General features: G+C 36.9%; 1 protein-coding gene across 3 annotated transcripts in view; it reads right to left on the minus strand.

Annotated features, from left to right (window-relative positions):
* The window catches only part of stox2b (storkhead box 2b), an 85970-nt gene that overhangs the window by 36583 nt on the left and 30431 nt on the right, over nt 1–18956 (minus strand). Inside the window, exon 1 of one of the 3 annotated variants that reach the window (XM_067382165.1) lies at nt 7600–7765. The exons of the other annotated variants lie outside the window; for them this stretch is intronic. Within the exon in view, the coding sequence (XP_067238266.1) occupies nt 7600–7765 (166 nt within the window). Of the gene's footprint in view, nt 1–7599; nt 7766–18956 lie in introns of those variants that run through there. 3 annotated transcript variants of the gene reach the window in all.

Genomic DNA, 18956 nt, shown 5'->3' on the forward strand with positions numbered 1-18956 from the left:
TGGTAAATCAAAAGCCAATCTCATGTATGACTGGGAATGACTCAGTGAAGCATTTTCCCAGCAAATACACATTAATTCATTATAACTGTGACATAGTGATGCTTGATGTTTTTTGTGAGAAGATAATTGGACGCATATGACAAGGAGACTTTAAACTGTGCTTAAGAGAGAAAATATGTAAAAGTTTCTCTCTCGTGTATCAAGACAGCTTGTTATATGCACAAAGGCGTTCTCAATCCTTATTGGAGTCCACAAGTTGTGGCAAAAACAATTACATTTTTCATTACCATTTTCAATTTTTTATGACCTCTAAATTGCAAATTATTATGAAAATTAAATGAAATAGATTTTTTACATGTATCAATGCTTAAACTTTCACAAGAAAACAATATTCTGATGTTGCCAAAACACTATTACATCACAATTATGATATGCAGTGAAGCTTAACCTGATAAGATGCTAGACCAGTAAAAGTAGTTATTGAGGAAGAAAGAGCTGGAGAGGTTGATATGATTAATAGGTAAAATGCAGTCACATGGTTTACTGACATCTAACCTTGTCCCATCTAGAAAAATCAACCAACTATTACTTGGTATGCTCTGAACTGCAGGACCAGCTGTTATTTATTTTAGAGCTGTTATGTGACACTACGCCAAGTATGATACCAGTGGGGTCAGATTAGAAATAATGACTGTATACAAAGAGTCAAAGTAAAGTCTGATTGCAGCATTAAGATGCCTTTCAAGATGAAAAACTCCCTGATCTGGGCAGTTAGCTATTTAAAATAAATGGCCTACAAATCAATCTCCTAATATTGTAATGGCAAACTATCTAGCACCATATGTGCCCCAAAATCTGTGTCTTATTTTAAATTTAACTGGAATACAAGGTTCAAAATCTTGGAATATTATGGGGCGCAAGTAAAGAGCATGAAGGAACTGCAGGTGGAAAATGTCTATCCCACAAAACATGTCCAATTTGAAGTATCTACTGAAGCAAAATCTGGGATTTCACCAACATTTAAGTGAATCCCTCTAAAATCCCTGAACTGACACGGATCTCTGACATTTTTCTTGTGAGTGAGAGAATGTGTGTATGCATGTGTCTGAAGAGGATCCAGAAGCCTAAAGATATGTAGTGGTTTGAAGTTTCCATTTTAGGCTAAAAGATATGATGGGTTTTCCTAAATTAGCAATTCACAAATCTTTCCTCTTACTGTAGCACAATTTTTCTCCAGGAGACTGCAACCCATTTTTTTTACTTATTGCCTCAAATTAATTACACATTTAAAACCAATGCAGACTTCCCTAAAATTACTTTCCTAATGACTCTGGGAACTCCTCCAGAAAACCCCCTATAGTCAGTCAGTGTAATTTTGTGCTGAGCGATAGCCAGGTAAGATAACAGTAAATCTCTCTCCCAACTCACCCATGACAGAATTCCCTATAATAGTTTTAAAACTCTTCTTGTCTGAGAAAAAAACTTAAACTGGGGAACAAAGATTTTAGAGACTGAAAACTATGATTGAACTAAACAGGAGACAGTCAAAACAATCAGATAGAAAATATAAAATCCCACAAAACTGTCAGAGTACAGCTGTAAGTTATCAATCTTGTCCGGCGACATAATTTGCATGTGGATATTGCATACCACGGCTTCCCCAATGACCTGCACGGATTAGCACTCCACACTAGGCATGCGTTACTGGAAATCAGTGATGGGAATAACGCCACTATAAATAAACGGCGTTACTTTTCTCAGTAACGAGTAATCAAACAAATTACTTTCCCCCAGTTACAACGCCGTTACCATTTCTGACACACAAAAAAATACTGTGTTACTATAATTGAGCTCACTGAAGTGTTTTTCATCTGAGTAGGCTCTCTCTCAGCCTGTGTGTGTGTTGGGGAGGGACACATGCTTACTGATGATGATTGGTGTGTGACTAGAGATGACAGACCTGCAAAGCATTCTGTTGTTAAGAAATAGTACAGGTTAGTCATACACAAATATCATTTTAAACTGATAATAATGTGTGATGTGTAATGATGTGTGTGTGTCAGAGCATGCGAGTGGAGTGCAAGCTCAAACCAGAATACCCTTTGTGACATGCTGGATCGAAAATATGTTCAATACATTTTTTCTAGTCAACTGGTAGTTGTTCATTTAAGCCATTAGTTGACTAATCACATTTATATTCATTTAATTTCTTAAATACTGGAGAGAATAAACCATAATAACGAGCGTTTACGTAATACAGGGTAGATATAGTGCTCAAGCGCATACATAAAGCTTGCCATAAAGAACCGGCAAAAGTAATGATTATGGATGTGACAAAAACAGCAAGGAGACATTTTAATTGTTTATTAATAAAGTAATGTTTTCTGAATCATTGTCGGCTGAAATTGATATTGCTGACTCTCATCACCGCAGTGGACGCGCCTCGAGAGAGAGAATGCACATTTAATTCGGATTACATAATCAGAAAGTAGCTTCTTTCTTTTCTAATTATTTCATTTAAAAGTAGACATTTCAAGCTTTCTGTAGATATATTTCTCATGTCTATGAGGCAAGCAGCCCATAAGCTAAGTTTCGGGTCATTTAGCCTATAAGACGCACTCCAGTTCATGTGCAAGTGATCACGCCAGCACCTCCATTATATTGTCTGCTATATTTGCTTTTTATTTATTAAATCCAGGCAAATGGTTGATGAAACTTTGATTCAAATTAAGATACAATTTTTACGAAATGAAATTCACTTCAAAAGAAAGGCTTTTAGCAAAACAAAATTAGTGGTCAAAATCATGTCTGACCCACTCCATGTTTCCCTATATATTGTGCATCTTATGATGTATTCTATCTTACTCATGCTGTTCACTTTTCATAATCAAATAGATGAATTTAAAACATAACATAGGCCTATTTAAACAAATATGAAACTATGTTTTCTTTAATGGCTACAACACATAGTACAGTACAGAGAAATTTCATGTCGTGAGCATGAGCGGATCATGAGTCACAATTTGGATCAAGAATAATTTATTTTTAGACTTATATTTAATATTGGGGGCATTCAAGTTATTTGACATATTCGATTTTTTTTAAAGTAACGCAATAGTTACTTTTCCTGGTAATTAGTTACTTTTATAATGATGTAACTCAGTTACTAACTCAGTTACTATTTGTGAGAAGTAACTAGTAACTATAACTAATTACTTTTTTTAAGTAACGTGCCCAAAACTGCTGGATATGCAGTAGAATAATGACAGACAAGAAAGCACAGGGTTAAGTTCAGCATCAACCATAAAGCCAAAGCCCACAACTTTCTCTAAACAATGTGGATGATTGTGTGACCTTCACTTAATAGATTTTACCTTTCCACCCCCAACTAACACTCCTCAATAAGAAAGCAGGCCAGAAGTCAGGCGGTTTGTACAATCCGCAAGCTCACTCGACCGGCAGCATACTGCCACCAAACTAAAAATCACATAAGCCATTTGAGGAATTCAGAGTCATTTGTCTTTCTGTGGATTTTAACAGAAATTGGGAGCAAATGCTTCCAACGATTCTTTGAAGAACTACAATAGGATGATGACATGATATCAAAGTTTCTATATGACTGTTTCTTTCCTGCATGAATAAAATAAATAAAATACAGTCCAAATTGTATGGTATTTGTGTGAGGAAACTTGAGTAAGACATGCTAACAAGATTTGACAGATTATTAAGATTATCAATAACAACATAATTTTTTTACATTTTTTGGTGACACTTTACAATAAGTTTCAATTCTTTAACAGTTCAGTACAGATTAAATACAGCTAACAATGAACAACTTGATCATTTCCACAACTTGAAAATGTAAAACTGTAGTTTTATTCACAATTAAAAAAATACTGTAAAAGAATTTTTCATTTTTAAATTTTTCAAAAAATGTATTTAAGTAGCCAAATGGCTAGTAAATTGTATGATTAGTCACCTGTAATTGAGCAAAAAAATAAGTTTAGCACAGATATAATTTCATTGCCTGCTGAGCTTTACACACTGTCGCTTGGCTGAGAGCCCTCTGTCGCACACACGAGCACTCACCGTGAGAGAAAGAGAGACCACATGCAGTCCCGATCGGACCAGTGCTGTGTCGTCATGAAATTTTATCATTTGCATGCATTTTTAAGCCTTGCCAATTTTAAAATTCAAGCGAAAAATAACTCACGTGCATTGTGTGAGAAGTTGTGTGTGAGCAAACTGCACATCCAAAGCAAGCTGACAGCGTGAGTACTGAACTGAGCTCTTTCACGTCTTGCGTCTGAACGGACAGTTTCACACAAAATTATGGCAAAATGCCTATCAAAATGTCTTAGTAAACATAGTCGGTTATTTCTTAAGTGAGTGAAATAAAACGCATGTGTAACAGTATCAGTATATTAGATCAGTGCATTAGCTCTTAAAGTGACAGCAGCCTAATATTCCTGCTGCTATCGGTTTTTAATGTTAATCAAATAACAGACTCACTGCAAAAAAAAAATTAACTTTTATATTACATTATATTTAATTTATAAAGTGAAGACTATGCAGTGTTATTTTAAATTTGATTACTTTATTCAATTTCTGTACCTAATCTGTATCTAACTACTATTAGATCTACCTGAAAAACCTGAAAAGCATTGTTTATTTAATTAGCATCTTTGTTCTGTTATTTATTTTTGCTATTGCTTGTAGTTTGATTTGTTTAAATAGTGTTAAAATGTTTTAATAGTGTTTAAAATTCATATATTTATATTATATTTATGTAGAATGTTTTAAATTTGCATTGTTCTTGAATTCCATGTAGTCTACAGAGTAAAATAAAACATTTACTAGCCAATGGCGATGCGGGCTTCAGTGTGTCCGTTTAGGCTCGCTAGTGCTTTTAAAGGCACGAGAACTCTGTAAATAATGACTACTTTATGTCCCTTCATTAAAGATTCACTGGGTTTTAAGAAACTGTACAGTACAATCAAGTCGGGATTCACAAGGTCTATAAATCGTGAAGAGTGAGCCGTCCAACCATTTTAACAAACTTTAAAATAGAACCTCCTACTAGCCAGTGAAGCAGCCCCACAAACTGAATTGCACGCTAGTGCTTTATGCCCCAAATGACACCCAATCTCCACAATCACCACATTAGTTAACCTTTGACACCCAATGTTGCTAGGGAACAGGAAGGGTCCTCAAACCAATGCAGTTTACCCATTCTCATTCAGCTTTACCTCAAGTCACTCTCATTTCTAGTGAAGCAATTGGAACGTGGCTGTTTTACGCAGGCCAGAGTAATTCAGAGCTGTGAACCTTCACATATGAACCATAATTCACCTACCACTGACTCCAGGTTTGGATGGCAAAAACACTTCAGGGAGCCAACAGGTGGTGCCCTTCACATCAGGCTCGGGTTCCCTCCAATTGTTGGCTCACACAATGTCTATTCTTGGACTTTGTTGCTGAGACTGCTGGACGTAGACTAATCAAACTGGGATGGGTTAATCCTTGGTCATCGCCACTTAATTCTCTCGTTAGCGCAGAGGAGGCTGTAACGAGGGGGTTCTGGCACAGCAGTAATAAGAGTATTTATTTTTATGGGAGCACACTGTTGTTTCAGGCCTTGAGCTTGGGTCTGGGATATTTCTGCAGTGATTTGGTATAATGACATCCAACAGGAAACCTTAATTAGCCGATCAAAATATGAAATGCAGTTTATTCTGTTATATATTGCCCTCTGGGTCTGAACAAGCTGGGTAAAGTATCACAAAAAAAGCAAGTGTAATCAACATAGCTTAAATATCATATAGCTAATGGGTCTCAGCACATTCAGTATATCCGATTACAGAACATCACACGTAATAAACATGCAAATTTAGATGAAACATTTTGGTGCAACACTATGCATTTTCATAAACTTGTCTATGAGTTGTCTGAATAACCAGTCAATCTAACAGACTGCCTAACAGGCTTCCCACATCTTCTTGACATTAAGATTTTACATTACTTTTCCAGACATTTGTGATTACTGAATGAGGATTTTAAAAATGGTTTTGGTTTTACATCATAGCAAGCAATTTCTCACAGACAAATATTTTAGACTACTAGAACAATTTATATTCAACAAAAATGACAACAATTTAATTATTTCCTTGACTTTTCTAGGCCTGGAAAAATCACAACATTAAAATTCCCTGTGGGAGCACTGATTGTATAATTATACTGATTTAGGGTCACATCCACCAGACCCCGATCAGACGCATTTCTTAAGGGACACATTCTTGTTCAGAAGCAGATGGACAGAGTGCAAGAGAAAGTAACAGAATGCAATAATCTTAAGATGCATTTTTAAAATTGTTACTGTTTTAGCTTGATGTGATGCCTTAAAAGTAACTTCTGCACTGTGCACAAAGACCAACATTTAAAAAAAAAAAAATTTGATATAGGTTTAAAGGGGTTCTTTTTCGCTTTTTTACTTTTTTAAATTTTCTTTAGTGATGTAATATTGCTGTCTGAGCATGAAAAAGGTCTACAAAGTTACAAAGCATAAAGTCACTCCAAAGGGAGTTATTCTCCATATCAGTAAACACTGTTTCTGAATTCCCTGAATGACTGTAGTCTTGAGTTTCTTCTGGGAGCATACAGATCACAATATCCCTCAAAAAAGGGGGCAAGGCCTGGTTGAGTTGCTTTAGTAGTGTGTTCAAACTCGCAGCTAAGGTAAGTGGTGTGACATTTCTGAAGCATGTTCGAAGCAGTTGACAAGTCACAACACACTGGTCACAAATATGTCAAAAATAAAATAAATTTTTTTTTTTTTTTTGAGTATTCAAGCATCAAAACTAGACCCCAAATCATGAAATGTAGATCCCAAAAAGGGCTTAATAAGTCCCCTTTAATGTGGTGGATTTTTAGAAACAATTTGCTCTTTGGTGACTGTAGTGGCGCTGCCTGGTTTATGAGGATGAATTGACAGGTGCAACTTTAAAAGAGTTTACCATGCTGACAGTCTAACATCACGCTAAAACCTGCCTGCCAAAATCCTCTCCTCTCTAAGAAGCAGCATCCCTAAATCCATCCCCTGACAACCATCTCCACTAAAAATAAAGCTAAAGCAAAACTTAAAAAAACTGAGAAAAAAAAGGGGGCTAGTCATCCATCTTGAGAAATTTGTATAAAATTCATATAAAAAAATGAATATAAATGCATGTAGTATGTATAGATGTATGTATAAAAAAAACCCAAATAAAACTCCAAATGCAAAAATTTGCACCCAAATATATAGTATTCTCAAAACTTGCAGTGGCCACTCTACAGAAGCTTCAGACGCAACAAAACTCAGCTAACACTCACACACAAAACAACATTTTCAGTCAGTGTGGAATTAATGCTAAAAATAGCTGACCTGCATCTGTAATGCAACAGACATAATCATCTCATGGCCCTTGATCTGGTAAAAGTCACCCATTCAAAGCAAGCTTTAAATTTAGAATTAAATTCAAAAACAAAATGCAGGAGGGCTGTAAAATCAGATACACAATTTAATGAATCACTTCTGCCAATGGAGCATAAAGGACAACTGACCTGTTATCATGAATCCTCTAGGGGAGTGCGAGATGAAGTGTTTAGGGTAATGTTTGTGGAGCCGGTAGTCTTTCTCGCTCCGTGACCGAGTGCGCTCAGAGGCCCGGTCTGAGAATTCGGAACTGGGCCAGGCCCTGCGCAGAGTGGTGCTGCGGGTTTTTTTCATGGTGAGCCTGGATAAACGCAGTGTGCCGTCACCAGCTCCGATATCACACCACCACGGTCACACTTCGGACATGGCAGGACACGGACTCTATCCACCTCTTTCTTCTTCTGACAGTCAGGGAAATGTACGCACACACACAATCACAGATGCCCGGGTTATGAAGCGGTTGTGGAATCCCCCAGGAATGGTTTCGGGTCCTCCCGATCCTGAATCAGTCAGTTGCAGATGCATCCAGCGATGCATCACCCTCCACGCACCTAATCCTGGCTTACGGTTTCTGGCTGCACGTGCAAACAGAGGCACACATGCAGACTACTCTCACATGCTCTGCGATAGTAGCGGCATGTGGATGGAAGACGAGGTGGTGTGTGGGAGTGGAGGGAGGCAGGGTACAAGGGGACTCATGTGGGAGAGATAGAAGGAGGGGATTTCAGAGGGGTCGGAGTGGGGGGCTGTAGGGTTTTTGCACCGTGAGAAGAACCCTAGATTCAGACAAAAGATCAATTCAGCCAAGCTTCACTCCACTAGTGCAGAGTCATCGAGACAATAGAAAACCCCAAAAACAAATTAGACTTTTAAGACCAGAAACCACAGAGGAGACAAAGTCTCTGGCGGTTGTCTTCGTGTGCAGGGCAGTGGTCCTTCAACCATGCAGAAATGACAAGGAGGGGGGAAAGGGTTTATACTGGAGACACAAGATCCAAGTCCTCCCCCTTCTCCGATCCAAATCCAATCCTGGAAAAAGACTGCTCTGTTAAGAAAAATAACGTCACACAGAGACATCCCACTTGGGAGATTTCTGATGCATTCATAGCCTGTGACCAAGATAAACACGGATACGAATACAGGCGTCCAGAGTGAAAGCACGTTGAAGAACAGTCCGTCTTCTAGTCTTTCTCCAGGCTGTGTTGTCTGACTTTCCTCTTGTTCACCACACACTCATAAATGCTCTCTCGCCGATGCTGGCGCATACAGCTCCCGATTTTGCCTGCGCACGCTGATGATTTGAGGAGCTGTCCGTCTTCAGACTTGTTGATCCAGTCAGGGTGAGCTTCTCACCGCAAAACCTTCAGGGCATTCTCTTGCCATCTCTTTCTCACTTTCTGGCAGTCAGCCTAACCTACAGAAACACTGTGCTTTATTTACATACACTGCCTTGCAAGCTCCCCAGACAGCCAAACCGTTGCAGTAAAGAGCGTGTGAGAAATGAGGACGAGTCGTCCCTTATCTGCAAGCGACGAATGACAAAAGAGTTGAAGCTTGCAGAGCCCCGCTTCCAAAAGAACTTATTTTCTTTTCTCTTCTCTCACTTTTTATACCAAAAATCCCTCCTTCCTCCAGGCAGAGTCATTCACAATTCCCACTCGTTCCTGTCAGTCGAAGCACCAGCTGCAAGAGAAATTCCTCTGGAATGCAATTAAAGAGATCCCTCCACGGCAGCGAGAGCGGGAAAAAGGGGGTTCGGGGAGCAGTGTGGAATGGTGAATGGAGATCTCTCCCTCCCTTTCTCTCTCACTCTGTCACGCTGTCATCCTCCCTACCTCTCCTGACAGGAGTGCAATTGCGCAGCTGTTTGAGAACACAGCCAATCACTCCATAGCAGCAAATGGATAGAGAATGCTACAGGATCTCGATCTCTCTTTAATGCACAGCAAAAACACATTGCATTATTTAGTCAGAGTTGCAGAGGGGAATAAGACAGTCACAGCGACACACACAAAAAGAACAATAATGGATATTTACGAGAAAATATCCATACACACAAGGATATTAGTTCCGAACTGTATTAACAAAAATAATTATATTTATAAATAAAGGGTGTTAAAAAAAGCATACATTAAAAGGTGTTTCTTCAGCTTTCGGCAGTTTGTGTCCCAGGGATTTTTATAAAAAAAAAAAAAAAAAAATCAATAATAACATTAATATTGAATAATTACATGCATAAAACTGCTTATCTAAAATATATTTATTATTATTATTATTACTATTATTATCATCATCAAATATATATTAAACATTTCTATATTCAATTCAATTATTCAATATTCAAAATTGATTTCAGTTTTAAATAAGTTTTAAATAAAAAGTGATCTTGATTTTAACAGTAAAGACTGCTATGGTAAAAAACTTGGTTAAAGTTTCAGTACTATATACAGGGAATAATTGTAATAGATCTAACTGTACAATGTAAAATACCATGATGGTGTTTAGTGTTTGTGTGAATGACACTGTGCACCTTCTATATATTAGTATTAAACTTCTCAGCTGATGGAAAAGCTGAGACTTTGATTCATCATGTATCTCACATCACCATTGTGTTTGGTGGCTATCAGTGTATTATACAGGTACAAAACTGATATTATTTCTTCAGTAGGATGGTAAACAAATATTATATCAGTTAACGAAATACAGTATTTTACTGTAAATTTAAGTTAAATCCATAAAACTTAAAATGGTGATACCGTATTTTTTTTTAAATTAAAATTCTGGCAACCACAGCTGCCGTTTTTTAACCATAAATTTTACTTTTTTTTACAGTGTAATATTTAATCATGTGTACTTGTCAAATGCTATGAAGTTTTAATCCAAAAATGTTTAAACTGTCAATCCACAAATAGCTATTAAACTCAATACATAGTTTGAGTTTGACCCTTCACAAGAGCAGTACCCTCAAAGGTTTACCTATGTACCGTACCTATCCCTAAAGGGTGCATAATTTTTTTTTTTTCTTTTAAGGGTTGACAAGGTACAAAGGTATACATACCTTTAAGACTACTGCCACAGTGACAAACTGTTCTACTCCTAAAGGTAACATTTTGCACACTTTTAGTACACAAATTAAACTAGTAAAAGTGTTTATTAGACCCACAATAGACCCTTTTCACAGACTGTGATGACACGTTCTAACGGTCATCAATGTCGTAAATCATTTTCATTTTCATTTTTAAAAAATGTATTTACATTTATAGCACTATACTTAGTATTATATTACCATTGCATCAAATTACAAAAAAATAGTTAACGCTACTGTGAGGGTGTTTCTAATACAGCGGCTATGGAAGTGACGGTAAAAATTACATCTTTCTCTCTTCTGACTGCAGTTGTCAAATTTTTCTCTATTTTTTTCCTCTTTTTGAAAGTTATGAAAACAACATTGTGGAGTTTTTCTTTTGCTATTTGTGTAAATGAAAACACAAAAAAAATATTCACCGCTATAAAAAGTTTACCCAACTATGGGTTTCTGTGTTTCTCTTCCGCTACTGAGAAACACAGAAACGTGAAAAGGGTCTATTGAGGAAACACCCTAAAACACCATTTATACAGGATCTACTCAAGACACTATGCACGTGAGATGCCATTTTGTTCAGTATAATTTGGCCCTAGTTTTCAACAAACTGTATTTAACAAGGCTGCTCGTGCTCTCTGTCTCATTCACCCTCCTCAGGGCAGATCATTAATCAGAGGGAGGACTCCCTCTCTGTCCGGCCAAATGAGCAGTGAGAAACTAATGTTTTTCCAATAAGCCCCAGATCAAAGGTCACCCATCCATGAAAAAAAGCAGACTTCCAACATCTTTCTCATCAATTTCAACAATCTGTGCCCATGGCTTGCTGCAAACAAATTGACATCAGCATTTCCTGAATGGAAACAAAAAAACTTTTCGTAATGATTCAAAGAATGGAACAAATAATTTGTAACTATTTATGATGAACCAAACGATGTCTTTTGAGCTTTGGAAATGGTTTGCTTGAGCTGTGATGCTTTGCAGGCAGAGGGTGTTGGGTTACAGAACCCCTAATGGAACACTACAGATTCATGGAGAGCAGAAACCTGCTGTAGGTCAAATTCAACCTTGGCTCACTATACAGACTGCAGGAGTCTTGGCAAATGCACTTTACAACTTTCCATGAGGTCTGGACAGTTTCGAGGAAGACAACGCTCCTACTGTAACAAGATTTATCTAGTTGGATGTAGAGCATGGAGCTAGCAACACCAAGGTCGTGGGTTCGATTCCAAGGGAATGAATACATAGAATGCATTACAAGTCCCTTCAGATAAAAGCATCAGCCAAACAAACAAATGTGTCTTTCAGATTGTCCACATTTGCATTTAACATTCTCTGACCAATTGTAACCCATCAACACCAAATGTTTTTCCGACACTCCACTGCCTGGACATCTTGGCACGACAGTTTCACTGGAAAGCCCTCTGCTGTCATTTCATGCCTTGCAAACCCTTAACACTTCATTCCTCCATGGCTCTCCGTGTCTGGTTATCTCCAGCCCAGGCCACGGTGCCAGTTCTCTAGGTCCGAGTTCACATTTCCTAGGTCTGTTGTGGCTCATATTTCTTGTTGTGTTATGTCATCCGCCAGTGATGACAGGAATGCAGACGAGGGCCTGAGGAGCATGTCGTTCCTTCCAGAGAGAGCTGACAGCGCGACCCTCTGAGGGTGTTAGTGAAGCGTAGTGCAGCCTGGTGTAGCATAACACAGTGGTTCTCAACTCCAGTCCTCGGGACCCACTGCTCTGCACATTTTGTATGTCTCTCTTATCTGACACAATCAATTCAGTTCATGCAGACTCTCCTAATGAGCTAATGATCTAAATCAGGTGTGTTAAATAAGGGATACATACAAAATGTGCAGAGCAGTGGGTCCCGAGTACTGGAGTTGAGAAACACTGGCATAACACATGGGATGGCGAGTCTAAGGGGGCAGTCTTAAATCAACAAGTTGATAAAAATAATGATAAATCGATAAAATAGCAACAACAAAAGGTTGGTCTTTGCATTGAGCACTGAGAACCACAGTTATTGATGTGACTACAGGCATGAATATATGTAAAAACAGTGAAAAACCTTTTACATAAGAAAAAAACAAACAAAAAAACATCACCATTCAAATGTTTGGGGTCAGTAAGATTTTTTGTTAAATTAAATTAATTATTCAGCAAGGAAACGTTCAATTGATCACAAATCACAGTAAAGACTTTTACATTGTTACAAAGGATTTTTTATTCTATATCTGTTTATCAAAGTACAAGACAAAAAAATTTACCATTGTTTCCACAAAAATATTAAGCAGCACAACTGTTTTCAACATTGATAAGCAATATGCATCAAATCAGTTGATTTCTAGATCTGCTGAAAATTCAGCTTTGGTACCAATTACCAATTACATTTTAAAATACATTCGAATAGAAATGTTATTTTAAATTGTAATATTTCATACTTTTTTACTGTAATTTTAATACAATAAATGCAGCATTGGTAAGACTTTTCAAAGCATTAAGAAAAAATAAAAAATCTAGCCGACCCCAAACTTCTGAATTATAGCTGTTATAACCATTATAGCTGTTATAACCATTGTGTTCTTTCACTTAAAGATTCTGATTTTGGCATAATAGAGCATCTAAACAGCAAACAAGTATTTAAATATCAAAACAAATATCATATTATATTTGTTGTTAAACATCAAATTTTAGGGTTTAAACAACTGAAACTTTAATGTTTTCTTTCCCTCGAATCACTTTGTATTTTAATGCTTATATGTTAAAGAATTTTACACACTTAACAATTAAATGTTATATTCAAATTGTTTGAAAAAGACCACCAGGTACTATCCAATCCGATAATAAAGCAATAACCAACAGAGTTATCAATTATCAAAATAGCTGGTCACTGCAGCCAAGTCTATGGTATAAGGTTATCAAAAACAACAAAAACACCATTTACAATGATATTTGAACTTGGTACCATAGTAACACAATGTTTTCTTAATACATGTATAATGCAAATACCCATGTTTTGTTTTTTTTTGTTTTTTTACATGGGCTAATTTTGTTATGGTACATAAACATGATAATTTAGTCTCACGCAATTCACATCTGATTCAGTACCATTACCATTCACCATGGTTCCACTAGAATGCTTGCTGTAACAAAAAGTCATCTAAAGTGTCTCTTAATTTCTAGACAATGTTATTGGGTGATCCCACACTTGTGCTAGTTTTTTTAGTGCATGAAGCTCATAGCAAACCCCCCCACCATGCATGAGAAAAACGTGTTCTGAATTATCAACCCTGCCCCCCACTTTCAAACCATACTGTTTTCCTTCTCTCTCACCCTCTTTTCTTCCAGGATCATCACATTCTCCTTCTCCTCTCAGCACCCCATACTGTAAGAAACACACTGCTGATACTCCCATGCCAAACAATCCCAAACATGCCTTCATTAGTGAGTGTCAGAAAGCGCTCCAAGCTACACAGACAGCTCTGTTTGCCCATATGTAGGCCATTCCACCTCCAAAAATACCACAAATCACTCTTATGCTCACCATTGTAATGAAACAATTAGACAAACTCTTCTCTGGTGATAAGAATTAGCGTGTTGAAACCAAGTTGACTTATTTTACATCAGCCTGAACTGAACATGCAGTCACATGTCATGTCTTTGGACTACAGATTTCAAAAGCAACAATACTCAAAGTCAATACAACAGTTAAGAAGGAGTAGTAGTAGTAAAAATAATAATAACAACAACATCACTTAACAATAAAGAGAAAAACACTCACTGCATTTTTACATTTAGAAAAACCCCTCAAGTTTACTTCATTGAGAAATATTTAAAAGCTACATGCAATGTAGTTTTACATTATTGTTAATATTCCTATTAATATTTACCTGAAAATAAAATAAATATGTTTACATTAGGGATAGTGTACTGTACGATTGTTTTTGCTGTGGTAGCAAAATGGGTTTTGGTAAATGTAAAATCTTCTAAGAACTGTGTTGCACTGGCTTTGAGAATGCAAAGAGAAACCTTAATCCCAGTTAAAGTCATGTGATAACCTATTGTACTTTCTTGATCTGGGCACTTTGACATGGTAGTGTGTTACTCAATGCTGCTCCCAGTGACCCATAAGCAATGCATATTTTGAATGTACTCCTTATCTCACTTGTAATCCTATGGCACCTGATTCAACAGCTCATCAGCTCATTAGTAAAATGCACATGATCTGTAATGGGTACATGTCCACTAGTGTGGAAGAAACCCGCTCAATACCACCCAAAAGGCCAGAGGTCTGCTGCTTTGGAGCGTGTCTGTATACAGCAAGCGTGGTCATGTTTGTCTTCAGCATCATTTATGATTTGCTCCTGAGACCACTAAACAAAGACAAATTATGATTCAGAATGAAAAAGAAAAATACACATGTGATTTTAAACTGTAAAATATGTATTTTTTCACAAATTATTCTGATACTATATATGCACATTTATGCCTATATATAGATAGATACCATGAAAGAGAATAAACTGTTAAATAAAGTCCTGCTCACCTCCACAACAGCTGACACATGTGCATGGGAATCTAGAGCATAACTGAGAAACACTGATCTAAAACCATCTCCATTAGTGGCCTTCTACACAATCTGACCAGAAACAACCAGCAGTAATGTCTGTTTACAAGAGTCTATGTTAGATGTGGTGTGTATTATGAAGACAAGATGGGAAAAGCACATTGCTCTCCATTCTACTAACACAGGGTGAATGTTTTGGATTATAAAGTTGGTCTGAGGACATACTTCTGAAAAATGCAGTATTATTTAAATGGAATGTGTTCTTTTCCTCATATTTCAAACTATAAGCCCTTAAAGGGGCCATATCATGGAAAACAGAAAGGTTCTTGCTCTTTGGAAATAAAAGATTGTGATGTACTACGTAATATTTACAACTCAAAGTTGCCTCCCTAGTTAATCCAGAATATTTATTTAAACTATAAGCAACAGGTCATTCAGAAGTCACAATTGTTGTGTTGTCACAATACACAAATGATCATATGACTGCCCAGAGCCCACATTTACATGTTTCAAATCATAAAAAGTTCCTAAACTGTTTTTAGTGAGAGAAACTTTGACTTGCATTAAAATATCCAACAAAAGTGAGAATGAAAGCATTAAGAATTTGACAATGTGAAATGCATGTGGATAATGCAGGCAAACTAGAATAAAAATGAGGAGAGCTCTCCATGTGCGTGTCCTGAGAGGAAAGTACCAATGCCAAGCTGCTGCCAATGAGGCCAGGCTTCTGGACTCCTCCTGCTGTAGCCTAATTTCAGTAAAAATGAGCAATTATAGCCCTCCATGAAATAAATAGCCAGCGCAAAATGACCTCTGCCAAACCACAACTCAATGGCCTCAGTCCAAACCTAAACCATACAGGAGGGACTTCAACATTCATTAGGTACCTGAGTTCAGCATTCGCACTGTTCTAGACAGTTCTGTGGATCTCTAGGGATTGTAGACTGATGTGTTTAAAAGTTGTGGATGTGAAATAATGTGATCGCACTGTAAAGATTAAAGAAAATAGGACTAGCGGTGGTTTCGAATGGCAAAGTACATTAGAGGTACGGGTTTAAAATGGTTTTACCAATTTAAAGGGGTCCTTTTATACTTAAAGGGTTAGTTCACCCAAAATGAAAATAATGTCATTTATTACTCACCCTCATGTCGTTCTACACCTGTAAGGCCTTCATTCATCTTCAGAACACAAATTAAGATATGTTGATTAAATCTGATGGCTCAGTGAGGCCTGCATTCACAGCATTCACACTTCCTCTCTCAAGATCCATAAAGCTACTAAAAACATATTTAAAACAGTTCATGCGAGTTCAGTAGTTCTATGAAATGTCATTGCTGTGAATGCAGGCCTCACTGAGCCTCAATCTCGACTAGAGGTCGACCACTGGCCGATAACTGATTAATCAATCAATCATTTTTAAAATGCATACTGAATGAAAACAAACATAAGTCATAAAATACTGCTGAACTTTATTTAAAAAAAATTGAAAAACATTAATGAACCATGAAAATGTATGGTACTTTTAAATATAAATAAATATAAATATATTAATTATACCTTGATCATTCATGTTAGTTCATAGTGCCTTAATGTTAAGAGATAAGAGAAACTTTAAAATGAAAAAATTGCATTAGTACCTGTACATGATGAAATTAACAATGAACAATACTTTTATTAACATTAGTTAATGTTACAAATGGACTCTTATTATAAATTGTTACCAGTTCACATAAATCCAAACAGTCATGCTTAAAAATGGTCATCTTTAAATATCTACACAAAGGCCTTAGCATTGAAATTAGACATGTGTATATTGTATGTGTACTCACACTTAATGTGCTTCCATTTTAGAACACTTTAAACATTTAGGTTGGACTTGCATGTGTTTTGGTCACATTGGTTTAACCGCTTGAAGTACTATAAGTTAGCGTCCTCTCAGCCTCGACAGCAAACATATTGTTGTTCTTTACCTAATTGCAGCATATAGTCAACAAAATAATTACTTTATAATAATATGAAAACATACGGTAGTGTGCTGTACATACCGCTTCGTTGTCTTTGTTTTAAATCCACATCTGAAGTGTCCCACTCTGTGCAATATCCTGCTCTGTGTAGTGCGCAGACTCGTGTGTCAAAACAAACACCATGAGGCATCAGTGATAATTTTATTTCCACCTCTAGAGGCCACTCTCATAATGTATAATGACTGCAGACCCTTCTCAGCCGCTCCAGCAATGGACGCAACCCGGAAAATCTATCGGTATGGATTTCTGTTAGAGTGGATATTTTGGAACTGATAACCAAAATGGTGCTGAAAAATCCATACTGGCAAAAATCTATAATCCATAATCGGCAAAACCATTCCATCAGTCGATGTCTAATCTCGACTGCAGTCTTGAGCTTTCTTTCAGGAATGAACACGTCACAATATTCCTCATTTAAATAATTCTTGCCCAAAGCATACACAAAAAATGGGGGGTAATCTGTGACAATACGGTTTTGGGAAACAGTCTAGCTAGTTCATTTCTTCAACGATGCATTGTACTATGGTAGTTAAGCAGTGAGTAATGTTGTTGTATGGGAAACGCACCCCAGAGTGTTACTGACAGACTGGGAAGAGAGGTGCTGCAACAACATAAAATATGTGAAAAATAATGTGTTTAACATTCAAGCATGAAAACCTATTCTAGTACACCTCAAAAACAAAATCAAGACCTTGAAAAAGGCCATAATATAGGTCCCCTTTAAAGACATTTTAATTTCCCTTAAGTTCACAGATAAAATGAATTGGTCTAAAAACCTTTTTGTTTGTGTCGATACCTTTAAGACTTACGTTTCAACAAACATACGGTTTCTGCATGGCCCTTGCACTGACCCTTGATTTTTTCCCTTTCACCCCATACACACACATTCTACAGACACCCCACACTCTTTAATCTAATTTTCATATGATACATGCCCTATATCAAGTCAAGCTGCACACATTAGGACATCACCATTTCCATTTTCCAGGCACAAAAAACTCAGAGGACCTCAACAAATCACATACATCTTGGCATTCTGACATGTGTTTGGCCATCCCTGAGTTCTTGTCTTCTGGGGAAACTTTTATCACCCTCACTCCCTGAAACCACACACAAACTCTATCTGTAATCCTTTTCTACATCTTTCAACAGGTCGGCTTATTACAAAAGCATGGCTTTAACAGAGAGAACTGAAGTTGCCTGACAGGTTTGTTAAGCCCAAAATCAAAAGATAAAAATGAGAAGTTATTTTTTGCATAAAGATATAGTATTCTTGTTACTGTAATACAGTAAAGAAAATAATCCCCCTCAGTTTTATCACTGTTGTCATTATTAAAGTTAGTATATCTAAACTTTCAAACTCAAATTACATTTATGTATTAAAACTCAGAATGGTTTAAATATAAAAGGACTATAATACAAAGCAATAAATTCACACATGTATGTAAATAACTTTCAGACAGACCACTTCATCAAAAATAGAAATAAGGCCAACTGAACAGCCGCTTCCAGTTTGGGCAGCTCTGTTGATTATAATGGAGTGATCTAGTTTCACTCATGTCTGGTGTAGACACAAGTAACCAAACTTTTTTTGACAGATGCAAATACTCAAGCCTGTTTGTTGTCGTCACCTAGTCTACAGCTGCATTTTTTCATTTTAGGCTTACAAGAAGCCTGTGTATTAAAGCACCGACAGACACGGACAATCACCAGATTACAGTAGGTCACTTCTCAGTCATTCCACGACCCGACAAAACGCAGATTCAACATGTTCAATTGGTGAAAACGAGAGCCGACCAATGCCTAA

Source organism: Chanodichthys erythropterus, chromosome 1 (genome assembly GCF_024489055.1).
Source record: "Chanodichthys erythropterus isolate Z2021 chromosome 1, ASM2448905v1, whole genome shotgun sequence".
Lineage (NCBI taxonomy): Eukaryota > Metazoa > Chordata > Actinopteri > Cypriniformes > Xenocyprididae > Chanodichthys > Chanodichthys erythropterus.